The sequence below is a fragment of the Chlorocebus sabaeus genome, chromosome 22, assembly GCF_047675955.1.
Source record: "Chlorocebus sabaeus isolate Y175 chromosome 22, mChlSab1.0.hap1, whole genome shotgun sequence".
In the NCBI taxonomy this organism is placed as follows: domain Eukaryota; kingdom Metazoa; phylum Chordata; class Mammalia; order Primates; family Cercopithecidae; genus Chlorocebus; species Chlorocebus sabaeus.
This window is the reverse complement of record NC_132925.1, coordinates 39,523,950-39,551,422: the sequence shown is the minus strand read 5'-3', so window position 1 is coordinate 39,551,422 and position 27,473 is coordinate 39,523,950. Positions and strand designations below refer to the sequence as shown.

General features: G+C 35.3%; 1 protein-coding gene across 4 annotated transcripts in view; it reads left to right on the top strand.

The window, feature by feature from the left end:
* The window catches only part of GSK3B (glycogen synthase kinase 3 beta), a 270,061-nt gene that overhangs the window by 209,170 nt on the left and 33,418 nt on the right, over nt 1-27,473 (top strand). For 2 of the 4 annotated variants that reach the window (XM_007985675.3, XM_007985673.3), the window contains exons 8-10: nt 6,179-6,274; nt 16,040-16,078; nt 18,697-18,883. In XM_007985675.3, coding sequence (XP_007983866.1) covers nt 6,179-6,274; nt 16,040-16,078; nt 18,697-18,883 — 322 coding nt within the window. The remainder of the gene's footprint in view (nt 1-6,178; nt 6,275-16,039; nt 16,079-18,696; nt 18,884-27,473) is intronic. The other 2 variants (XM_038003375.2, XM_007985674.3) reach the window with 1 other exon arrangement.

Below are 27,473 nucleotides of genomic sequence, written 5' to 3'. Positions count from 1 at the left end.
GTGGGTTGGTGTTCACTGTAAAACTTTCACAACTTTTTTGTTTGAAATTTTCCTTGACACAATATTAGGTAAAATGTTTAGATCTAAGTGGCTGTGAGACAGTGAGTTTAGGGAGAAGGATTGAGAGTGAGTACACACACATGGTGTACCTTAAATAAATTATTAAAAGTTTATATGTTTAGCATACTTTGTGTATAAGCACATGCTTCTCAGCTGTTTTATTGTATATTTCACAGATTTGCTTCCATTAGGAATATTCTTAGGTTATAAGTGAAAAAAAAAAACAAGAATTGTAAAACTTTCATTTCAAGGAACATCCTGACTTACGTTATACATTGTAACTGTATTAGTCATTTTCACGCTGCTGATAAAGACATACCCTAGACTAGGTAATTTAATAAGGAACAGGTTTAATTGACTTACAGTTCCACATGACTGGGGAGGCCTCACAATCATGGCAGAAGGCAAGGAAGAGCAAAATCGTATCTTACATGGATGGTGGCAGGCAAGAGACGGGAGCTTGTCTTGTGCAGGCAGACTCCCCTTTATAAAACCCATCAGATCTTGTGAGTCTTATTCACTATCATGAGAACAACATGGGGCAAACTGCCCCCATGATTCATTTATCTCCCACTGGGTTCCTCCCACAACATAAGGGAAATATGGGAGCTACAATTCAAAATGAGATTTGGGTGGGAACATAGTCAAACTATATCAGTAACTCTTGAATTATCCCCCATAACCTCTATAGGAAAGTTAGCTGAATGCTTGAGAAGTCCATGTGATTTCTGTTCACACAGTAAACAGGTGCATTTACTAATGGACATCATATAATTCTCATTTCTTTTGGAGAGTTAGTACTGTGTCTTATGTTAGCAAAGTACTGAATATATAGAGGATGACTGTACAACAAATACTGATTCAAGAGTGGGCATTTCTGAAGTATCATTTTGGTTATTTCTAAATATATCATAATGAAAAAATATGTACAAATATATTTTAAGTACAATAGTAAATATTCATGTAACTACAACTTACGTTAAGAATTAGAGGTAGAAGAATTACTTTTGCCCCATACCAGTCACAGCCCCCTTTTCCACATCCTCTTTGTTAAACTAGATAATCCGTACTTGATTTTAATGATGAGTATTCTTATGTTTTTTATTTAGTTTTACACAGTTTTACTATGTAAACTATGTGTTGTCTGATTTTGAACTTTATATAAGGCAGTCATGCTGTGTGCATTCATTGTTTGTGAGATTCATCCATAAAGGTATGTGTAGCTCTGGTTTAGTCCTCTTCATTGCTAGTTAGTATATTATTGTATGACTATGCCACAATTTATTTGTTAATTCTACTGGTGGATTTTTGCTTTTATTGGCAGTATTTTATTATTATGAACAATGTTGCTTTAGAGGTATAAGAATTTCTCTGTTAGAGTATAATAGCTTGAAATGGAAATCAGTAGGTTGTAGGGTCACTGAAGGTATACATTTATAAACACTCGTTTATCCATGTCATTGCCACCATTGTTTGTTTTCAGCTCTCAAAAGAATCCAGTAGCGTTGCATGTGACAGAATTATTGATAAGCTTATTAGTACTGCTCCCTCATTTTTCACTCCTCACCCTCTCACCAGCTACATGTATACACATACACAGACACATGCACATATCACCAGAACAATGTTAGAAATAGGGGTTAGAATAAGTGTTAATAATTTAGAATATTTTTACAGTCACCTTTTTATTTTCTTTCCAATCACATTAGGAGTTTGCTCAGAAATTACCTTATACACAGTTAAAGGTCAGTTTATTTTTAACTAGATTCCCTTTTGATTTATGTCAATAATTATTCTGTAGTTCAGAATATTCTTCCATCTATCTTACCCAAACTTTATGTATTCTAATAGTTAAATAATTTCTGAAAGTTTTTATTAGAGGTGTAATTGGCATACAAGAAACTACACATAGGGACCACATCAAGATAAAAAGCTTCTGCACAGCAAAGGAAACAGTTAACAGACTGAAGAGACAATGCACCAAATGGGAGAAAATATTTGACAAGAGCTTAATAACCAGAATATATAAGAAGCTCCAGCAACTTTATAGGAAAAATATCTAATAATCTGATTTTGAAATGGACAAAAGATCTGAATAGACATTGCTCAAAAGGATACATACAGATGGCAGACAGGTATATGAGAGGTGCTCAACATCATTGATCATCAGAGAAATACAAATCAAAACTACAATGAGATATCTCACCCCAGATAAAATGGCTTTTATCTCTAAATGACAGGCAGTATCAAATGCCAACAAGGATGTGGAGAAAACAGAATCCTTGTATGTTGATGGTGGTGATGTAAATTAGTACAGCTTCCATGGAGAACAGTATGGAGGGTCCTGAAAAAACTAAAAATAGAGCTGCCATACCACCTAGCAGTCGTACTGCTAGGTATATATCCAGAAGAAAGGAAATCAGTGTATTGAACAGATAACTGCACTCCTATGTTTATTGCAACACTCTTCACAATAGCCAAGGTTTGGAAGCAACCTAAGTGTTCATCAGCATGGACACTTCATGAATAAAGAAAAATAGATTTTAAAAAAAAATATATATATATATATATACACACACACACACACACACTCAAAAAGAATGAGATCCTATTATATGCAACAACATAGATGGCACCGGAAGTCATTGTGTTAAGCCAGGCACAGAAAGACAAACTTCACATGTTCTCAGTTATTTATGAGAGCTAAAAATTAAAACAATTGAACTCATGAAGATAGAGAGTAGAATGATGGTTAGCAGAAGCTGGGAAGGGCATTTGAGGGGGAAATAGGGATGGTTAATGGGTACAAAACAATGGAAAGAATAAAATCTAGTATTTCATAGCACAACAGGGTGACTATACACAATAATAATTTAATTAAATATTGAAAAATACCTAAAAGAGTATAATTGGGTTGTTTATAAAACAAAGGATAGGCCGGGCATGATGGCTCACACCTGTAATCCCAGCACTTTGGGAGGCTGAGGTGGGTGAATCACAAGGTCAGGAGATCGAGACTATCCTGACTGACACTGTGAAACCTCGTCTCTACTAAAAAATACAAAAAATAAGCCAGGTGTGGTGGCAGGCGCCTGTAGTCCCAGCTCCTCGGGAGGCTAAGGCAGGGGAATGGCATGAGCCCAGGAGGTGGAGCTTGCAGTGAGCCGAGATGATGCCACTACACTCCAGCCTGGGCAACAGTGCAAGACTCTGTCTCTAAAATAAATAAATAAATAAAAATAAACAAAGGACAAATGCTTGAGGTGATGGATGCCACATTTACCCTGATGTGGTTATTACACATTGTATGCCTACATGAGAGTGTCTCATATATTCCATAGATATATTCACCTATGTATCCACAGAAATAAATATTTTTAAAAACTGCACATTTTTAAAGGGTTCAACTTGATAAGTTTTGCCGTATGCTTACACCCATGAAACTGAGATAATGAACATTCATAATCCCAGTAGCTTCCTAGTGTCCCTTTGTAGTCCTGCTTCTCAAAACTGTAGATCTTCTGTCACTATAGGTAGAAAATTTGCTAGAATTCCACATGAATGTGGTTATATTTTAGGTACTCTTTTTGGTCTGGCTTCTCTCACTCAGCTTTATTATTTTTAGATTCATCCATGTTGTTCTTTTTAAATTACTGAGTAATATTTTACTGTATGGCTATGTACCATTTATTTACTTGTCAATGCCATTTTGGTTTGTTTCTACTGTTTAGCAGTTGCAAAAAAGATGCTATGCATATTTGTGTACAAGTCTTTCTATGAACATATGCGTTCATTTCTCTTGGGTAAGTACCTAGGAGTGGGCGTGATGGGTTGTATGATACATATGTGTTTAGCTTTTAAGAAACTTCCAAACTGTTTTCCAAGGTGCTGTATACCATTTCACATTTCCACCATCAATGGTGAGAGCTTCAGTTGCTCTACATCCTTGCCAAGATTTGTTATACATAGTCTTTAATTTTAGCCTTCTTATTGGGTGGATAGTGGTATCTTGTCTTAATTAGCATTTCCCTAATGATTAATGATGCCAAACATCTTTTCTTGTGCTTATTTGCCATCTCTATGTCATCCTTGGTGAAATGTCTGTACATATCTTTTGCTGATTTGTATTCACTTGTCTTATTTTGAATTATAAGTTTTTTATATATTCAAAATACAAGCCCTTTGCAAAATACATTTTCCCTCAGTTCGTGGCTAACCTTTTCATTTTCTTAAGTGTCTTTTAATCATGGGGAGGGGGGAGGGATTGCATTGGGAGTTATACCTGATGTAAATGACGAGTTGATGGGTGCAGCACACCAACATGGCACAAGTATACATATGTAACAAACCTGCACGTTATGCACATGTACCCTACAACTTAAAGTATAATAATAATAAATAAATTTTAAAAAATAAATAAATAAATAAAAAAGAGAGAAAAAAAAAAAAGAACAAACTTTTAAAAATTTGAATAAAGTTCTGAAAGTTTTAGCAGAGTCTAGAGAATTAGAACCAATAACAAAAACATAACAAATTCTCACTTTGCCCTGAATGGTTACAGAATTGTGCCTGATTGTTCACTGGTTGCCACCACAAATCTAGTACTTAACATTCCTTTCTTCTACTTCTGTGCAATTATTCTTGAACTGTAACTGGTTTAATACTTTATTTCAACAAATTTGATTTATACAAGGTCTTATAGTTATAAAGATGAGTAATATATGGTGTTTCTCTTCAAAGTCCTCAATTTTTAGCATTTAATGTTTCTTCCTGTCATCCATCTTGTACAGCCAGGTCTATGTACTTTCCTTTGTTCAGTCCCTAGTATAGCTCTAGAAACAATGAAGTGCTCAATACGTTTTTGTTGTGTACTGTAGTTATACTTTTTTGACATACAAATATGTAAGTTTATGGTAGCAGGAAATCTCTTGTTCTTTGTATCCTCCAAAAGTCCTAACATAGTTCCTTATACACAAGGGACACTAAGTATTCAACAACTGAATGAATTATTGAGAGTTTATAATAAAGTTTGCCTGATATATTGATAATACAATTGGCCTTCCATATCTATAGGTTCCGCATCGGCAGAATCAACCAACTGCAGATCGAAAATATTTAGAAAATAACAATGTAAAAATACATTAATAAAGAATAATGTACAACTTAAAAGCAATACAGTGTAACAACTATTTAAGTATTATCATAACCTAAGTATTATAATAACCTAAAGATTATTTAAAGTATAGGAGGATGTAAGTAGGTTATATGCAACTATTATGCCATTTTTTGTAAGGGGCTCGAACGTGTCTGGATTTTGGTATCCTCAGGGGGCTCCTGAAACAATCTGGATACCAAGGGACAGCTGTATAATCTTTGGCTATACTGAACTAAGTGAAGAAAAAGTACTCTCAGATGTGATTATTGCAATAGATAGTTTTTCTAGAGAAAACAAATATACCTGATTTTTACTTGAATATTTATGAGTATGGTAATCTTTTTTATGACCCAAATTTAACATTATTGTTATCATAGAAGTCTGTCTATGGTAATACAGCATGAAATCTGTAGTCAGCTACAGATAAAAGGCTTTCACAAAGTTTGTTTGCCTTAGTCTGTTTTGTGCTGCTGTAACAGAATACCAAAGACTGGGTAATATATAAACAATAGAAATTTACTTGGTTCACTGTTCCAGAGCCTGGAAAGTCCAATGTCAAAGGGCCCACATCTGGTGATGGCCTTCATTGCTGTATCATCTCATGTTGGAAGGCAGAAAGTCAAGACAGGGCAAGAGTGAGAGGGAGCCAAACTTACATTACTAACCAACCCGCTCTTGAAATAACAAGCCTGCTTCCACCTTAATGATGTGACTCCATTCACAAGGGCAGAGCCATTATCTAATTACCATTTAAACATCCCACCTCTCAACACTGTTGAATTGGGTGTTAAATTTCCAACACATGAGCTTTGGGGGACATATTCAAATCATAGCACTGCTCTATTTAATGAGTTAAGTATTTTAAAGTTGAGAATTCCTTTTTTAAGTGAATCCAATGCCTTAAAACATATAAATTTCTAAATATATAGGAAAAGATGGCAATAACTTGCTTTCTTTATCTAGGTCCTGGGAACTCCAACAAGGGAGCAAATCAGAGAAATGAACCCAAACTACACAGAATTTAAATTCCCTCAAATTAAGGCACATCCTTGGACTAAGGTGAGTCAGATTTTTTTTTAAAGTATATTAATCAATAGTTAACTAAAACAGGTTTCTCGTTCTTAAACTAAACTATTTTGAGATCAGATAGTTGCATGAATACAAGCAGTTCTGCATGTAAAGATAGTTGTATAGATGTACCTGAGTGTTTCATTGACTTTATATAGTTTCAGTCTCATTGATTTCCCGTAGACAGTTTCTAGCCTGGTTTTTTGTTTACAAGGTAAGGACAGTGTACTTATATCATTAAAGTACAGAATTAATGATTTAGGAGTAGGATCTTATATAAAATTTTGGCAACCTAAAATTCAGGAGTTTATTTACATAGAGGTGTATAGTTTAATATCATGTAGCATACCATACATTTCAAACATTATTCTTTTAAACTGTTAAAACACATACCTTATTATAGATGGCATTTTGTGGTTTTCCTCTCTTGTTTACCTTCCTACTGGCATTTTGGAAACATGATTAGAAAGCAAATGTAATCTTGCTGGGAGTATACATTAAAAACAATTGATAGGTTAACTGGATGTCACTAGCCTTTGGAAAAACCTAACCTTAACATTAGATGGAACCAGTTCTAAAGAGCATAATTGCTAATGTACCAGGGAACTTTTTTTTTTCCTTTGGTATTTAATTGGAATGATTTAAGAGAGATTTTATTAAAAAGTGTTTTCACCTCAGTTTGATTTGTGAGATTATGAAGAGAAAAAATATAAAATTTCTCAGTAGGGTTTATAAATAGAATGAATCTCTAACTTCGTCATTTTACAAATTCAGAAACTCTGACCAAAGATTCAAAGTGACTTACCCAAGATTACGTGGATGGCTTGTGACAAAGCTGGGATTAAACTTCTGTGTGTGTGTGTGTGTGTGTGTGTGTGTGTGTGTATGTGTCATGAGTTACAAATGATCAACTTTATAATATGTATTTTAAGGAGAGACTTTCTGTATTTTAAAATGTACATGTAACAATTCATTTTATATACTGTTCATTTAGTTGGTTATAGATCTTTTATAATTAGAGGTGAAGTAATTCAGGGCTATAGGTGAAATAATTTACACTCCGTAGAATCAAAGTATGTTTCTCTCTCTCTCTCTCTCAATTATGTATATTATGATTCCAGTTACTTTTTCTTTAAGTTCTCATAATCTCATTATCTATCTTCAGAAAATTCTCATTACTAATTATTTATTTCCTATTTAGAATCAAAGACCTCAATAGTATTTTAGTGCCAGAATTATAGGTTGTAGCTTTTACTACAACTTGGCCAACAGACCACGATCTTGCCTCCCCTTTTTAAAAGTTTATGGTAAGCACTAAATAGTCTGAGATTCAAAAGTGTTCTTTGACCTTTGTATTCAAGGCTTATTTTAAATCTGGGTCAGAAGATATTTAGGGATTCTCACCTGACTCTAAACCCAGGAAATCTCAGGTGGCCTACTTGGATTTAGGGGCTGCATTACAGTTTGAGTCCATTATAGTTATTGAAAGTTAAATTGTTTATAATAAGTGATTTGTAGTATACTATGACTTCAGCCGTGTTAAGGGAAAAACAACATAGAGAATTCTGTGTATTAAATAAATACAGGGAAATATTCCAAAATGCCAACAGTAGTTTGGTTAAGAAGAAAGTGCACGATTTTATTTTCTTTGTTCTACCTTTTCAAACTTTCATATTTTCTTTAATAATGATGTTATTTTTATGAGGAAAAGGAAAAATTCTTTTTGGTATAATCTAAGTATTCATCACATATTACCCTCCTTATAGAGTTTCTGACAAATATAATGCTAAAATTGAGTCCATGAGATCCTATTTAACAGTCTCCATCCTCCATTATTATTATTATTATTATTATTATTTAATCAAGATTGCCACTAGTCCTCCTTTATCTAAGGTTTCAGTTACACTTGGTCAACCTCTGTCTGAAATAGGTGATGTAGTACAATAAGATATTTTGAGAGAGATACTACATTCACATTATTTTATTATAGATATTATAATTATTCTATTTTATTATTAGTTATTGTTAACCTCTTACTGTGCCTAATTTATAAAGTAAGCTTTTATTACTGGTATGTATGTATAGAGAAAAACAGTGTATGTAGGGTTTAGTAGTACTTGCAGTCTCGGCATCCACATGAGGGTCTTGGGGACATATCCCCTGTAGATAAAAGGGAGGGGGCACTGTATTTAGTGTATGTCAAATTCTGCATTTTCCCCCTGAATTATATCTTTCTAATGCAAGTATTAGCTAGAGTAGAATGTGAGAAATAGTTGATTATAATTAAAATGCAGCCAACGAAAGAGCTGTGCTAAATATGTGTGCTTTAAATCTTTGCCCTCTTGAATTCTTGATGTTTCCATATCTTATACTAATGCTTTTCAAACCTGAATCGTCTATGTAAAGCCCGTTTATTTAGATTTCCATTCCTGTACCATGTATAGAAAAATGACTCAATTCTCCCATCTTTTTTGTCTATTAAAAGGACTCTGAACCTTTCATTCATCTGGCGTCTTTTGGCATAATCTGGTTTTCACTTCATACACATGCGTTATGTAATAATAAGTGCACTTATGCTGGTTCCTCATTTGTGCACATGAGAGTGGATGTTACTGGGATTGTAAACAAAAAAGTAAATTCAGATGCAGAAATTTTATTATTTTTCTCTGTCATCTAGATGATTGAGAATATGCTTGGGTTGATTTTTTAAAAATAGGTTATTATAAGAATTAAAATACAAAACTTAAAATTCCTAGAGGGAACTCAGACTCCTTTCCCTACCATGGTGATAGTGGACAGCAACTTGAGAAATGCTCTTAGGGTAAGCAGCCATTTAAGTCATTTAAAGACCATATAGAATGTCCCCCAAAGAGAAGACCATTTTGCCCTTCGAGGGCAGGTAAACAGGAGTCTGGAAACAAGAACCACTTAACCTTTATTGCTGTCTTCTGTTAGTCCCATCTCCTGAAGCTGTGGACATATGAACCCTGGTTTCCTGTGCTGCAATGTTGTGCAGCTATGTCCCCAAGATTGGGACTTGCTGTTCTTTAAAAAAAAAAAAAAAAAAAAAAAAAAAAAGTAGAAATAGAGATCAAAAGAGAAAATGTCTTTCATGAAAACATTGAGGTAAGGCGATACAGATTTATAGAAGAAATAGCAGAAAAATAACACTGAGGTGATCCCAGTGTGATGTATGGCAGAAATCTTGACAATTAAAAACTCCAATAAGTTGCCCTGGGCTATTACATAATAGCAATAGCCAGTGCAACATAATTCATTAATAAAGCACTTGTGGCTTAAGTAGGAAAGGAAATAGGTGCTAATATTTTGAAACATGGATTATTATTGGAGGTGAGGGAATGAAGACCTATGCCTTAGTGTACACTGTACACTACAAAGAAGAAAAACACACGGAAAGAAAAGGAAGTGATGCAAAAGTAGATTGAGAATTAAGTAGAGACAGATTGGTTGGAAGAAGAGAAGAAATTTAAATTCTGCATTTAGTATGTGGAGGTGTGGCTAAATGGTGGGCTATTATATACAGAGTGAGAATCTAGTTTAAACACTGCTCCTAATGTTTATGCCTCAGCTTTTTTTATTTTGTAAGATAGCGAATATCTGCTGTGTCTTTTCTCAGGATTATTTTGAAAATACAGCCATAATACACATATAAAGGATTACTTTAGTTTTGAATAAATGTGAAGAATGTAGCACTCCAATATAGTTTTCCGATTTGTCTTCTCTGTCTCCACTGCCCTGACCTTAGTTTAGGTCACCATCATATCACAGAATTATTAAAAACAACCTCCTACCTCCTGATTTCCATCCTTCGGTTTCACATCACTTTAATCCATCCTCCTCATTTCTGTCAGAGTTGGCTTTTTTTAAAAGCACGTGTGATAGTGTCACTCCTATTTAAAATTCTTCTCTGATTCCTTATAACCTTTAGGAGAATTTAGTGTTATATACATATAATGACAAGAGTGGTCCTATGTGCCAATTTATGCTTGTCCAGTGTAATTAATAATTGTTTGCCTCTTCACTCTCAGGAAGGTCCCAGTTTGGGTGGCAGATTATTTAGTCACTCTGTTCTTGATCTTTTCTGCCTTTCTTTTCCAGAAAAATAGAGTATTTAGTATTTGTCCTATTCCTAACCTTCCTTGAGGTATCTAGTTATTGAACCCAGTCTCTTTCCCCAAGTTTTACAGCTTCCTGTATCCTTAAATGCATGTTGTTAGGCAATGAATTTAAAAGTTTAGTGTCTACTTAGGGTTGATTAGGGATTTTTTATTAAAGTTTTATCATAGTAGGTGTACGAGGTGCCTTCCTACCCACTTTCGAGTGCGTAATCCTTCTACCCTTTTGTTTAAATTCCTTTGTGACAAGCATTTCTCCTCTATCCTAGTAATAAATAATCCTGTGAGGTCAGTTAGGTAACACAGATGTCTGTTTTATTCTTTCAGAGTAATGAAAGAATAAAGTAACAACTGGTTAGTAGAAGGAAGTAGATTGCAATCCCAAGGCCCCTGATCTCTTAACAGTTACATTACTGCTATTTAATATGTTGGCTACATATTGGAGTGTTGTCCAGTTTGTAGATCACTTTGAAGGGACCATGCAGCCACGCTGGATTTTCTGGTTTAGTAAGATTGTCTCCTAGTTGTTCCCCAGAGAAGCTGCATTCATTTCTGCCTCTTGCTAGTGTCTCCCTTCCCTCTCTCTACTCCCCCTTCCACTGTCTTAGAATGTTCTTTTTTTCTTCTCTGCTTACCAAGTCTTAACCTTTCTTAAGATCTCAAATCTCACTTCTCCCATGAAATACTTTCTCATTATCTAAGTTCTTTATGATTATCCTACCACATAACTCCTATAGTACCTACCAAATTATACCATATATATTATAGCAATTCCTAATTTCTTTTTTATAATAATATTAATACCAGTTACTTCAACATATTTGTCGCCAAGTTGTTGGCATATATGGTAGTTTAATAGTTAAGTGTCTGTAGCATTTGTATGACCGTAGGTCATTTGGTGAGTCTCCCAGAAAGCGTTATTCACAAAAATTAATCCTTGCATACCTGATTTCCTAAAACACTGTCAACATGCTTCATAGTGAATCAATACTAGTATTTCTAACTGGCTAACAGAGTAAGCAGAAAATTGAATTCTCAGGTCATTTCAGCTTTCAAAGGAATTATTTTAGACTGAAAAAGTTACTTATTCTCTATGCTTACAGCCGACCCAGAAAGCCCCACTATACTTATTTCTTTTTAAGACTTTGTCCATAATGTTACATTTTTTCCCCTGAACCATTCAATAGATTTTTCAGAACTTGGTAAACCTACCTGTTTTAACCGTTGTTCAGTATATTATTAAAATGCCTTCAGAGAGACCTAGAGGGCACAAAACAGAAATTGCTGCCAAAGTTTTCTTGCACATCCATTCTATCTTTCTTTTCTGGTCTCTCTACATTACTCATTTCATTCACATGTGTTCCAGAAAGCATAAAACCATGTTGGGGATTTCTATTGACTCCTAAGGTTGCTACTTGTCTATTTTGTTCTATTGCTTATGGTAAATCAATTTTTATATTATTATTCAACCCCCCTCTGCCCTGAGCATTCTACCTAGACCATTCTCACTTGTCTCACAAATGCATATAGTATGTTCTCTACTGAAATTTCTACTCACATCCTTATTGCTAGAATAGTCACTTCATCTCCCTTTCTAATACCATTTTCTTATGTTAGACCTCACTTTTTTATTTCTACTGGCTATATATTCTTATTTCTTTGCTGGAAATCCACATTAAAATCTAGCTTTTAGGGTGGCTAATCGACATGTGAAAGGAATAATGTGAAAAAGGAAGAATACTCAGTAAGACATAATTTTCAGATTGCTTGTGGGAGGCAAAGGATGAGGTTAGGGGTGGATTTGAAAAGAAGGCAAAATTCTATTTTTAATTTATCATTTGTTCTTTAAATCTTGTGTCTTCTATGTAACCAGTGCTGTGCTGGGTACCATAAAGCATGCAAAAGAAGTAAAATATATAGTCTTTGTCCTTGAAAAGCTGACAGTTGAAAAGCTCAGTTGAAGCAAGTATTGAATAATGTGAGATACCGTATAACCATACACTTGATGCTGTGCTGTAAGTGTTCAGAGGTGTTCCACATGGCTGTAGGTGTTATAAGGCAGACTAGTGAGGATGGTAGAGGGAAAAAGGAACTCCCCTTAGAGATAATAGATGAGGTGGGATGTTGAAAGGAGGTTTAAGATTTGCTTAGGTGTAGAAAAGGTTAGGAATTGTTATAGCCTGGGTGAATATCTCTCAAGGTGGAGAGAGATGAATGGAAAGAAAATATTTCTATATTCTTAGGAGGGCCAGCCTGACTGTAATAACTGTTTTGTGAACATTGAAAGATTAAATTGGATAAGCAGATAAGCAAATCACACTCCTGTGTAGGCATGTAGTACTATTTCATCAGTGCATGATGTGAGGGAGGGAAATTATGTTACATAGTTAAATGCTGATATCTACATATATACAGCCAGTCATTTAACATCGTTAGTAGGTGCTTAGAAACTGCAACTTTAAGTGAAATGATGTACAATAGGTTCTCAAATAATGTTGCTTCATTCAGCGTTGACGAGGGAAAACATTTGGTTTTATTACACCTTTCACTAAAAGTCACAGTTTTCAAGAACCTATCAATGACATTAAATGAAGACTTACTGTGTAACTTTTCTTACCTGTAGTAGAACTTGGGAAAACTAAATAAGGCTTTTAATTAGTACAGCTGAAATTCACTGGATGTTAGATCTGTCATGACTAAGGAAAGGATTCTTTGTGTTTCTTATGCTCAGCGTTCTTTACCTGAGCTGGTATCTTAACGAAAAGGTTAGAAAAATACGCAGTAGGCCTGAGCGGAATTCAGTTTTGTGTATCCTACCCTGTTAGATGCTGATTTCATAGATAGCAATTTTACTTGGGAGGAGGGCTCTGAAAGTTGTTTTCAGTAGCCTCTGGTGATCATTTTTGATAGTACTTAAAGTGAATTGGATTACCTTGTATGTCAGTGCATCATTAGATCAATGTAGCAAAGCATGTGAAAGACTGCCAGAGAATGTATGTTTTTTGTTTTTTGCGGGGGTGGGGGGTTTGAGATGGAGTCTCACTCTGTTGCCCAGGCTGAAGTGCAGTGGCACAACCTCGGCTCACTGCAGCCTCCGCCTCCGAGGTTCAAGTGATTCTCCTGCCTCAGCCTCCCAAGTAACTGAGATTACAGGCACCCACCACGCCTGGCTAATTTTTGTATTTTTAGTAGAGATAGGGAAAATATTTTAAAAAATAGTATGGACTAATTTATTAAGTAATTATTGAATTCTGTGCACCATATGAGCACTTAAGTAGACTTAATTTCTTCTCTTAGTGAACATAATTACCTATTCTACAGTCCATGGCATTGTCTCACTTTTAATCCTGTGTTTAGATTTACAAATTGCATATATTTTCAGATGATTAATAGATTACTTGAGAGTCAATATTGGGGTTGCTCTTTAGGAGTATTCATGGTTTATTAGTTTTTAAAACTGGATGCTTATATTTTGTATATGACCAGGATATAGGATGAGTGTTGTACATTTATCATAATAAAAACTAGTGCGGAATAGCTATTTGGAACAGGCATGGCTGTTGTTCTGTGTTCTGTTAGATTAATTATCACTGCCAACAGCCATTTAAAATGGACATTTTTACATTGCTCTGATTGGCTACCTAATACAACAGAGTTGCTAAGAGCTGATGCTGTGAGATGCATCTTAACCATAGGTTTTGGTATGGTGTATGTGATTGCTTAAAAATGGCCTTTTTAAAGTGCTTGAGATTCCAGTCACAACACTTAGCTCCAGGTTGAAATTTGAAGGCCAAAGTCTATTCTAGGACATGTAGGGCAGAAATTGCCTCTGTCATTTTTTAGTTACCCAAATGCAAATTTATTTTGAATAATTCTTCATTTAAGGACTTCTTGGCATTTGTTCAATACTGTGGAAACTTTCTTTTTTAAAAAATGAATTTTTTCTGTTAGTTTCTTTTATGGACTAGTATTTGTGATGAGAGTTGATATTTGTTTTAATTTAAGAAAATGAGTTGCTGCATAGGTGAGGTAGTATTTGAATCACTTTAAAAGTTCATGTCAGTGTTTTGGTTCTTTTCAATATTTCCTTTCTCTTTTCTTTCTTTTTTCCTTTCTCTTTTTCTTTTCTTCTTCTTCTTCTGCTTTTTTTTTCCTTTGTTTTATTTTTTCTGTTTTATTGATTTACTTTTGGTTTTGTTTTTAAAGGGGTGTTTTGGGATCTCTGTGGCCTTGCTGCATACTTCGCTGGCCATATTTAGTCTGCGTACTAATTGTTAGTTGGCCCAGTTGAGTCTTATTTTGTGCTCTCAGTTCTTTCAGTCTGGTTTTCTATTTTTGTCCACCTGGTTGTGTTTTAGTTCATGAGAGAATTTATTCTGATGGGCCAGATTTTAATCTGTGCACTAAATTTTAGTCTGCAGACTAAAAGTAATCCGCGGATTATTTATTTTTGAAAAATATTTAATTCCCCCACTGGAAACTATCCTAAAAGAATGTTAAATTCTCTTAGAATAGCCAGGGGAGTTCACAGATACTGGTGAGTTCTGCCATTTTTTGTTCTCAATACCTAGACATAATAGACCCTGCTACCTCCCTTGCATATTTGGCTCCGTTGTGCCTAGGTGTTGGTATACATTACTATGCCTGTCACCTGTAACTGTGACTGTCCCTTAGTTGTATTGTTAATTGTACATATTTTGTTTAGCTTTTGGTGGGTGAATTGGGCATATTTGCAGATGGAACTGTGTTTAATTTGTAGTGCTCAAAGATGTAGGGTTTATTTTTTCAGAGAGTTTTTCCAAAGAGGAAAAAATGTTCTCTATTTTTCCTAAGTAATGGGTGCAAGGGTATAAGCGGGCAAAGCCCACAATAGAAAAAGTAAGTTAATACCCGCACTCCTGAGGTGATATGTCAATTTCCTGATGAGTCCTAAGATAATGAGAATGTCAGCAAAGAAACATCTTTTAGCAGAGAAGTCAATCCAAAATGGAGAATAATCCGCGGTGGCCTGATCCTTCTTAGCTCACACAAATTAAAAGTATCTGGCTTGAAATCTATAGCATTATAACTTAAATATATTTACTACTTTCCTCTCATCACTAATAACTTAGCAGAAAAAAATGTTTATACTGTGTAACTGGAACACATTAATAGAGAAAAAAGTAGCATATTTGGAACTTGAAACTTTAAAAGCAAGCTAATATGCCCCCTCCCAGCCATGTCTGTGGATGATGAATCCAGGTCATAGAAGACCACTTTACTTTGGGAACTTTGCTTCTAGATTTCATTTTGATTTTAACTTTTTTTGGTTTTGTATTTTTTTAATAAACGCACTGGCATTGGAACATAATAAACTAAAATTAAAATGTTTCTTTACTGTGCCTCACCATTGCACAATCAAAAAAAATTTTTTTGCATACACTGTGGTGAAATAATTTTTAAAACTTGGACTTGCTACTGTGAAGACTGATGTTTAAAGTTTATAACTGTATAAACATTTTCTATGTCCCCCCCACACCATGGATTTCTTATAACATTGGATATATTTTTCCTTGCTGGACTATTCTCTTTTGGATTGACTTCCCCTGTTTGGATTATTTCACTGCATTATCATCTTTAGGATTCGTCAGGAACAGGACATTTCACCTCAGGAGTGCGGGTATGTACTTAATTTTTTTTTTCCCAAAATTTCAGGGCAGGTCTATAAAACTTGGGGGAAATCTTTTTTGAGAGGCTAAACAATTATTCGTTCTTGAAATGTAATAGTAAACGATGTAAGTAGCTGTGATTTCTGTTTTTATTCACTGTATGGCATAGGTTTCGTTTATAGTATATTTAGATTGTCAGTCTCTTGGGTGATTCATTGACATCTAGGCTGAAGTTTAGGAATTGTGGGGTTTTAAGATTATTATTTCTATTACAAGAATAAATATTGATGAAGATCCATGAAACCAAAGGTCTGAGTGTTAAACAATTTCATTGAGTAAGGAAAGAAGTGACAGCGGAAGCTTCTTTAATTAAAAGACAAATTTCAGTTCTTGGTGGTTTCCTTTTCTTTAGAAGCAAAAATAATTCAGATGAGCTAGTTTCTAGTTTGCCCTGTAATTTTTAGAAGTTACATGCTAACTCACCCTGTATTATGGTCAGAAATCTGAACTGTGGGAGATACTGGGTTTTGACCCCACATGGTTTTCCACTTAACCTTTATTCACAGAGTACTGAACCAAGGCTTTTCTCATCAAGAATCTCTCAAGGGTTTAAAATAACAGTGTATACTTTTTGTAAAGGCAGGTTAAATCTTGATTTTAAAGTAGGCTCTTGGCATGTATTATTTTCTTTATTGTTTTTAACTCTTGAATTTCGTGAGTTACGATTCTCTGACAAATATACGCTAATAAATGTCTTAGTACCAATATGGATGATCACTTGTAGCCAGTAAAACACCAAAAGAGATGGATGACTTAAAAAAATATCAGAAACAAGCTTGTAATACTGGTTTATTAACAGCTTTAACACAAAATCTTTGAAAATATAACATGAAATTTTTTTATTTAAAATAACTCAGTGCCCAGCCATCCTACATTTGAATGTTAGCAGGAGATATTTATTTCTACTTTTGGTGCTACTTTTAATTCCACTTATGTGCTGCCATATTGGTGCAAAAACATTTTGGATTAGCTGGCAAAATAAATCCGTATACTATCAAACAGAAGCAAACTTGCCTTCAGGGATAAAATATGCCAATGGTGTTTAATATTTTTACAAAAATTTTCTGGGTTTTCCCACTGATTATTTTCTTTTTACATTCTGTATATGATTATAGACCTTGGGAGCAAGAGAGGGGACCAATAACAGTAGAAGAGCTGAACCTTTCAAATTTGACAGTAACTCTAAGGTTTCCTTGACTGAGGCAAGTCAGAGTATTCAAAAGAATAGATGAGGCAGGTTTTGACCTTACAAAAAGGTTTCTTTTTAACATAACCAAGAAATTGACTGAGGCCTTTCTTTATGTTCTGAAATAATTTCCTAAGAGCCTGCTTTACCTAATTTCTCAATTTTCATGGAAAATGTCTTTTTCAATAATAAACTAAAAACAAATACAATCCTCTTTTCACTGTAGACAGCACTCATAAATAGTCTCTGGAAAGTCTAATGAGCTCTGTAGTTGTAACTAGTTCTCTAACCATCAGCATAAGTGAACAACCAGATGTTATATGAGCCATTCTTACTAGGAAACCTTAGCCTCCCAGGCTGCTCCATGCCCTGTCACAATCTGCATGGACTTTTCTCACTTGTGGGTCTGTTTGCCTCCATTTGTAAGTGTCTACTTCTCTGTCCACCTCTGGTTGTATGTTCTTCCTGTCGAGGGATATATGTTTCATTTTTCTTTAGTTCCAAAGGCTTCTCGTCTGTTTATTTCTGTTCCTTACGTTTTTATTTTTATTCTGTAGGTGGCCATAATTTAGAATGAAGCATATTTTTATAGTTTTTGATGATTAGTTTTATTTAAGACACAAATTAGTAGAAAGCTATCTATTCCTTTAAGTAGATCAATTTAATTGAATTTTTCTTCAATATTGCCTTCAGCTCACTTTTTCTGTGTCTTAATCATTCTTAATGGATAATACATTTTTTTTCTCCTTGATTAAAACCCTGGAATATTCATTCAAGTGGGGGAAATCTGGCCATATTCATGGTAACACCTACTTGAGAAAAAAAAATATAGGACATTTAATCAAATTCAAGGTATTCAAGAATTTCTTCAAATCATGGTAGGCTCTGTTTATTGTAAATAATACCAAATCAGTAGCATTTATAGACCTAGAGTAAATAGCTCTTCTTTCTTTTCTTTTTGATTGCCAAATTTTTGAACAGTGCTGCCCATCATTAACAATTGTTCTGCTAAAAAACAATGCAAAAGAGGCAATCTCTTATTTACTGCCATAGCAGTGAAAACTTTAAAATTTAAGAAATAATTTTCTAGTTGTGCTTGCCTCCAGAACTCAGCCTTTCCCGTGTGCCTGCCATATTTTGTATGCATGTCTGATTGTTGTTACTTTATGATTAGCATATATAGATTTTTCTCCAAGCATTTCTCATATAATCTTTAATTAGCAATTCACCCCTGTGAATCATATGCATTTAACTTTTTCCATTCTAGAAGGTCCTTTCCCAAATGCAACCATGTTTCTGTGCATGGTGGTAATTAAGTCATTACAGGGTATTTACTTAGTTTCTTAAAACATTAATTATTCTTTCCCTTTTTTTGTACTGCAGGTCTTCCGACCCCGAACTCCACCAGAGGCAATTGCACTGTGTAGCCGTCTGCTGGAGTATACGCCAACTGCCCGACTAACACCACTGGAAGCTTGTGCACATTCATTTTTTGATGAATTACGGGACCCAAATGTCAAACTACCAAATGGGCGAGACACACCTGCACTCTTCAACTTCACCACTCAAGGTAACTCCAAACACTTTGCTCTTCACCAGTTCTAGGAAAGCTACACACTGGGTGTGAAATGACATTCTATTAATTAAAATCTGTGGGAGACAAAAATAGACATATTAAGTACTTAGGTAGGCGAAAAGAGCATCCTTTCTAACTTAATGGTCACTACTTATATGATTTTGAACAAAAGAGTAGCACATAAAACTTTTCCAATAGGCATAGCTTCTTTAATTTTTAGCAGAATATAATGTTGGCACAGGAGAAGTTACAGAGAGTTCAGTGAGTGAAGTTTATCACTAATTGGACTAATGCACAATTTAACCTTTAGGTTTGGATCTGAAACTTAAAATAGTAGCATTTCTTGCTTCCCTAGAGTTTGTATCAAGTTTTTTTAAACTTGGAATGAATTGGCTATATTTGTAGAAATTCAATTGTCTTCCAAACAGGAGGAAAACTGGAGCCCTATAAACCCTTTCTAAGAACTTAAACAAACTATAATAGAGACAAGGAAATTTCCATCCCCTCTGAGATTTGGCACCATTGCTGCTGCAGAGAAAATACTGAAAGGAAAACTAACTTTGTGCATTGTGGTTTCTGGAAGACCTTGGGATAGTCACTATTTCTTCACTATTTCTGTGTTCAGTTTTCTTTTCTCCTTGATTAAGACCTAAGTGATTCATTCATTCAGTCACACTACCTCTGATGATGTGACTTTCTTCTTACACTGAGCATAAAAAGTGTACAATTCATTACCAAAAAAAACACAGTTGATATATTGATTAGTAAGCATACTCAGGCTAGAAAACAGAAAAGGGAGATGTAGAGCTTTCTGTGACAAAGAAAGAAATCTATTTCCTTTATTCATATATATCATATCTTTCTTTAAAAAAAAAAAATGAAGACTGTTTTATTTTGGTATTTTAAAATATTATGTTTGCTTAGCACATTAGATATAAATATGATGCGGGTCTTGAACATTTATGTTTTTGAGGGTTTGGAGAATGCATTTATATTTGGATGTAATGTGTATAGATACAGTGTGTGGTCTCTGTGGTTATCAGAGTGTTTATGTGATTCTGAGTATCAGTGAAAAAGTGGACCCTGTAAACACAGTCATGTATTCCTTACTGATGCAGATATGTTCTGAGAAATGTGTCATTCAGCAATTTTCATCCTTGTGCAGACGTCACAGAGTGTGCTTATGCGTACTTATTATTGAAAGTGCTGTCATTTTGAGATATGGCCCTTTTTTAAAAAGTGTTAAAATGCTCTGTCTTAGCACCCATTCTGAAACTGAGCTGTAATCACAAAGTAGTACTTTCTCACGGTCTTTGTAAATCACTATTGTTACTGTTTTTGAACAGTGTTTCTATGTAAGATGTCCAGGGAAGAGAGAGTTTTTTGTTGTTGTTGTTATTGTTTTTGTTTTTTGTTTTTTTTGTTTGTTTTGTTTTAAGACAGAGTCTCACTCTGTCACTCAGGCTGGAGTGCAGTGGCATGATCTTGGCTCACTGCAACCTCCACCTCCCAGATTCAAACAATTCTTGTGCCTCAGCCTCCTTAGTAGCTGGGATTACAGGCACTTGCCACCATGCCTGGCTAATTTTTGTATTTTCAGTAGAGATGGGGTTTCACCATGTTGGCCAGGCTGGTTTTAAACTCCTGACCTCAGGTGATCTGCCTGCCTTGGCCTCCCAGAGTCCTAGGATTACAGGTGTGAGCCACCGTGCCTAGCCTTGATGCCATTGTATTTGATATGATACTCTGTATTCTAATTTTGGAGCAATGTTTCCAAATGGTGATCTTGTTTTCTAAGGCAGCTGTAACTGTGTACAGATGCAACTTTAAAGCACCTGCTAGTTGGTAGTAATTAATGGATGACCAGAATAAAACTGGGTAATCCAAGGGTTTGAAGAAGGAGAATCAATCTTCCAGTTGGTTGTATAACTAAAGGAAATCTAGAGATAGAAACATTGTGGGGGGTCTGGTTGAAGGGTGAGGGGTATTAGTGAGGTTCTTCTAAAGGCAGCATGAAGCCCTCCTACATCCTCATAACAAATTGTCAGTGACATCTGCAGCACTACTTCCCCCAAATAAAATAAGGATCTACATATAGTAGGTGCTCAATGAATGTATGAGTGCCATGTACCACTTTAAATAAACATAATATTCATTAATTCATACAACCAGTATTTTTTGGGCATTTCTAATGTTCCCTCTGGTTGTCATTACTATTGTTTTAATTTCTAAAGTAAACCTGCTATATATACGGAACTATAAAGATTAAACACTTGAGTAAAATATAGTGTTTTGTTAAGGTAAAGCTTACAATAAAGCTAACTGCAATTTGATGTTTGTTACTGTACCATGGAGTAATTAGCCATAAACAGTAATTAGCATTACTCTCATATAATCACAATATTTCCATATTCAGATAGAGGAAAGAGAGAGATGAACAGATATGAGACGGACAACTTTGAGATCTTTCTGATTGCCTAAATCCATAACTCAGGAGAACATTAGACCTCTCTCATTTTTCCAGCACTGAAGCTTCAGTGTTCCAGGACCCTATGACTGACAATATTATCTGCTTTCAGATGTTGGAAATTGGAATAAACCTTTGGCACACCCCCTTCTTTCCATTTCTTCCTGTCATTAGAATTTCAAATTCAGCCATAGCTGAATCAGACCTTAGGAAGCAGATAGAATCAGGAAAGCCCAGTAAGGATCAGTATTTTCTTATTAACTAATTTGTTGCCTATTCCAAGGCTGGAATATATTAGGGAATCAATTGTTTTGTATGTTTAAAGGTGAGTCTTCCCCAAACTCTATCACATACATCCCCAATCTCAGTTTTTTACCTAATTTGTATGAAATTTTACCAATTGAAGTTATTTAGTAAGTATTGTCCTCCTAAGAGTATAGGGTAGGATGGAGGTGGTAAAGATACTATCCGTTTACTTTAGTATGAGCTAATGTGAACATTCTATTCCTCTACCACTTGGCAGGATTATGTGAGAGAATGGTAGCTTTGTGGGGAGATAAGTAAGAGTGGCAGCATGTTGGCTAGGCCAGAAGAAGCAGTGATTTAATAACTCTGGGGAACTGTTAATTGAGAGTTGAAATGGGATATTTGGGGCAGCCATTGAGCAATATGCAGACTCAGACAGACTGAATATTTTGGGGCGGGGAGTAAGAGTATCTGGACATGAAAAAAGCGGGTGATGAGATAGAAAAGGTGTTCCAGAAAGCAAGTAAATAAAAGAACAGTAAAAGGGAGACTAAGGTATAAAAAACAAAGGAAAATAAGGAAAGCGTTAGAAAATATTTTTTGAAAGAGTATAAGAATGTGTTACAGAATAGGAATTGATGAAAACATGGAATTGAAAATGAGTAGGCGATGGGCAGCAAAAGCAAGTGTTCTAGAATCCTAGTTCATCAAAGATTTATATTTCTTTCATTTGAAAGCAGTAGGCTACTTATTTATAAAATCTATTGTAATTAATTATGATAACTAGCAGATTCCATATTTGTAACAATGGTTTTTAAACTTATTTTCCCATTATAAAATAGCGATAGACATAAATAGGGTCAGCTCATCTATTTATCTACCCATGTCCTAGCCTTTTTCTTCTAAGTTGCCTTATCCTCAGACACATCTGAAGTGAATATAGTATTTCAACTACCTGAGATTAATTAAAGTATAGACATGCATTGTTTTATTGGGCTTCACTTCATTGCATTTCACAGGTAATGCTTTTTTTTTTTTAAACAAATAAAAGGTTCGTGTCAACTCTGTTGATTGAGCCTGTTTTTCCAACAACCCCTATGCTTATTTTGTGTGTCTGTGCCACATTTGGTAATTCTTGCAATATTTAGAGCTTTTTCATTGTTATTACATCCATTATGGTGATCTGTGATCGTAATTTTTTTGATGTTACTATTGTGATTGTTTTGGAAGTTTGTATTGAACTTAATTGATCAATGTGTGTGTTTCAACTGCTCCACCCATCAGCCAATCCCCATCTCTCTCCCTCTCCTTGGATCTCCCTATTCCCTGAAGCACAACAATATTGAAATTAGGCCATTTAATAACCCTACAAGGGCCTCCAAGTGTTCAAGTGAAAGGCAGAGTCACACAGACTCTCACTTTAAATCAAAAGCTAGAATGATTAAGCTTAGTGAGGAAAGTATGTCAACAGCTGAGATAGGTCAAAAGCCAGGCCCATTGTGCTCAACAGTTAGCCAAGTTGTGAATGCAAAGAAAAGTTATCAAAGGAAATTTAAAGTGCTACTCCAGTGAACACACAAAGAAGTAAATAGAGATCAAAACAGCCACAATATTTTCTTAAGGCAGAGCCTAATCAAAAGCAAGGCCCTAATGTTACTCAATTCTGTAAGGGCTGAGAGAGGTGAGGAAGCTACAGAGGAAAAGTTTGTAGCTAGCAGAGGTTGGTTCATGAGGCTTAAGGAAGGAAGCCATTTCCATACCATACAAGTGCAAGGTGAAGCAGCAAGTGCTGATATAGAAGCTGCAGCAAATTATCCAGAAGACTTCTAATTAAGAGCATTGATTAACATAGCTACACTAACCAACAGATTTTTAGTGGAGACAGAACAGCCTTCTATTGGAAGAAGATGCCATCAACAATCTTCCTAGCTAGAGAGGAAAAGTCAGTGGCCTGGCTTCAAAGCTTCAAAGGATAGGTTAACTCACTTGTTGTGGGCTAATACAGCTGGTGATTTTAAGTGGAAGCCAGTGCTTCTTTACCATTCCAAAAATCCTAGGGCCCTTAAGAATTATGCTAAATCTACTCTGCTTATGCTCTATAAATGGAACAAAAAAGCCTGCATGATAGCACATCTGTTTACAGCATGGTTTACTGAATATTTGAAGCCCACTGTTGAGACCTACTGCTCAGGAAAAAAAGATTCTTTCAAAATATTACTACTTAGTGACAATGTATCTAGTCATCCAAGAGCTCTGTTGGAGATGTACAAGCAGATGAATGTTGTTTTTATGCCTACTGACACAGCATCCATTCTGCAGCCCATGGATCAAGGAATAATTTCTACTTTTATGTCCTGTTATTTAAGAAATGCATTTCATAAGGCTGTAACTGCCATTAGATAGTGATTCCTTTGATGGATCTGGGAAAAGTAAACTGAAAACCTTCTGGAAAGGATTCACCGTTCTAGATGTCATTAGGAATGTTTGTGATTTGTGAAAGAGGTCCAAATATCAATATTAACAGGATTTTAGAAGAAGTTAATCTCAAGTCTCATGGATAACTTTGAGGGGCTCAAGACTTCATTGGAGGAAGTCACTTCAGATGTGGTGGAAATAGTAAGAGAATTAGAATTAAAAGTGAAGCCTGAAAAGTGACTGATTTGCTGCAGTCTTTATGATAAAACATGAACGAATGAGGAGTTACTTCATATGGATGAGCAAAAAAAGTGGTTTCTTTAGAAGGAATCTCCTTCTGGTGAAGCTGCTATGTTGAAATGACAACAAAGGATTTAGAATATTCCATAATCTTAGTTGAAAGCAGTGACAGGGTTTGAGAGTTGACTCCAATTTTGAAAGAAGTTCTACCAGGGTAAAATGCTATCAGCCTTAAATGCTACAGAGAAATCTTTTGTGAAAGGAAGAGTCAGTCAATATGACAAACTTCATGGTGGTTTTGTTTTGAGAAATTGCCACAGCAACCCTCACCTTCAGCAACCAACATCCTGGTCAGTCAGCAGCCATTGACATCAAGGTATAAGACCCTCCACCCACAAAAGATGACTTGCAGAAGGCTCAGGTGATCTTTAGGATTTTTTAGCATAAAGTATTTTTAAATTAAGGTATATGTGTGTGTTTTTTTTTTTTTTTAGATGTAATGCTTATTGCCCACTTAATAGACTATAATGTAGGGTAAACTCATCACTTATATGCAGTGGAAAACCAAAACATTTGCGTGACTCACTTTATTGTAGTGGTCTAAAACCGAACCTGTAGTATCTCCGAGGTATTCCTGTATCTTCCAAGGTTATTCTCAAATTACTGTGAACTCTGAGGTGAGTATTAATGGTTTTTAGACTTACTATTTACAACAGCCATGATAAATTTACTTGGAATAGGAACTCTTGATGTATGTAGGACACATCAATAGAATTGATGTCAGAATTATTCTTCAGTACTTTCTAAGTAATCTAGAAGAGTAAAATATCTGTGTAATCAGTTATACTCTTCTGGGCAATGAAATGCTAGGTATACTACTGGAGACACACCACAGGGAGAACTTGAGAAAATTTATGAGTGGACTAAAAGGGGGCAGGTAGGATTTAGTTCAGGTAACTACAGCAGTAATGACAAATAATGAGTGACTGTATTCAAGATTTTAGGCTCTAAATTATGTATTTTATATAAGAATTTTTATTGTTTTCCCTGAGATTATTTGGTCCACCCTGCTACTTTGGACATACTCTACTGGGGAAAATGTGGCGTGGTATAGGAACAATCAATCAAAAACTAGTATCTTCAATGAAAGTTCTGTGTGTAGTTTGGACACATATACTTCCAGAAGACCAGAACACTGGTGGTATATGATATATAAACAAGACAATAAAGAAATGCAACATTGCAGGAGCAAAGAGTAAGTCAGACCTAAAGCCTAGTTCCCTGTAACTACATAGTTGTAGACCTTGGTCAACACACTATCCCTACCTGAGTTTCCCCATTTAAATAAATGAGATCGTTGGATTCAAGGATATTCAAGGACATGTGCATCTTCAAAATTTTAATTATAAAAATGAATTGACTCCAGAAAGATAAAGAAAAAATGACAAAGCCAAACATGTAGACCACGATTGGATTAAGATACAAAATCATGACATAAATATAGAAAAATCTAGACTGGTTCCCCCAGAATCAAAATATTAGCAGTATTATTATTATTATTGTTATATGTTAAGTTCTAGGGTACATGTGCACAACGTGTAGGTTTGTTACATACGTATACATGTACTATGTTGGTGTGCTGCACCCATTAACTCATCATTTACATTAGGTATTTCTCCTGCTATCCCTCCCCACTTCCCCGACCCCACAACAGGCCCCAGTGTGTGATGTTCCTCACCCTGTGTCCAAGTGTTCTCATTGTTCAGTTCCCACCTGAGTGAGAACATGCGGTGTTTGGTTTTCTGTCCTTGCAATAGTTTGCTCAGAATGATAGTTTCCAGCTTCATCCATGTTCCTACAGAGGACATGAACTCATCCTTTCTTATGGCTGCATAGTATTCCATGGTGTATATGTGCCACATTGTCTTAATCCAGTCTATCATTGATGGACATTTGGGTTAGTTCCAAGTCTTTGCTATTGTAAATAGTGCGCAATAAACATACGTGTGCATGTGTCTTTATAGCAGCATAATTTAAAATTCTTTGGGTATATACCCAGTAATGGGATGGCTGGGTCAAATGGTATTTCTAGTTCTAGATCCTTGAGGAATCGCCACACTGTCTTCCACAATGGTTGAACTAGTTTACAGTCCCACCAACAGTGTAAAAGTGTTTCTATTTCTCCACATCCTCTCCAGCACCTGTTGTTTCCTGACTTTTTAATGATCACCATTCTAACTGGTGTGAGATGGTATGTCATTGTGGTTTTGATTTACATTTCTCTGAAGGCAAGTGATGATGAGCATTTTTTCATGTTTTTGTTGGCTGCATAAATGTCTTCCTTATAACTACTGGGTACATAACGAAATGAAGGCAGAAATAAAGATGTTCTTTGAAACTAATGAGAACAAAGACACAACATACCAGAATCTCTGGGACACATTTAAAGCAGTGTGTAGAGGGAAATTTATAGCACTAAATGCCCACAAGAGAAAGCGGGAAAGATCTAAAATTGACACCCTAACATCACAATTAAAAGAACTAGAGAAGCAAGAGCAAACACATTCAAAAGCTAGCAGAAGGCAAGAAATAACTAAGATCAGAGCAGAACTGAAGGAGATACAGACACAAAAAAACCCATAAAAAATCAATGAATCCAGGAACTGGTTTTTTGAAAAGATGAAAACAAAATTGATAGACTGTTAGCAAGACTAATAAAGAAGAAAAAAGAGAATAATCAAATAGGTGCAATAAAAAATGATAAAAGGGGATATCACCACCGATCACACAGAAATACAAAATACCATCAGAGAATACTATAAACACTTCTACCTAAATAAACTAGAAAATCTAGAAGAAATGGTTAAATTCCAGTCCTCCCAAGACTAAACCAGTAAGAAGGTGAATCCCTGAATAGACCAATAACAGGCTGTGAAATTGAGGCAATAATTAATAGCCTACCAACCAAAGAAAGTCCAGGACCAGACAGATTCACAGCCGAATTGTGCCAGAGGTACAAAGAGGAGCTGGTACCATTCCCTCTGAAACTGTTCCAATCAATAGAAAAAGAGGGAATCTTCCCTAACTCATGAGGTCAGCATCATCCTGATACCAAAACCTGGCAGAGACACGACCAAAAAGGAGAATTTTAGACCAATATCCCTGATGAACATCAATGCAAAAATCCTCAATAAAATACTGGCAAACCGAATCCAG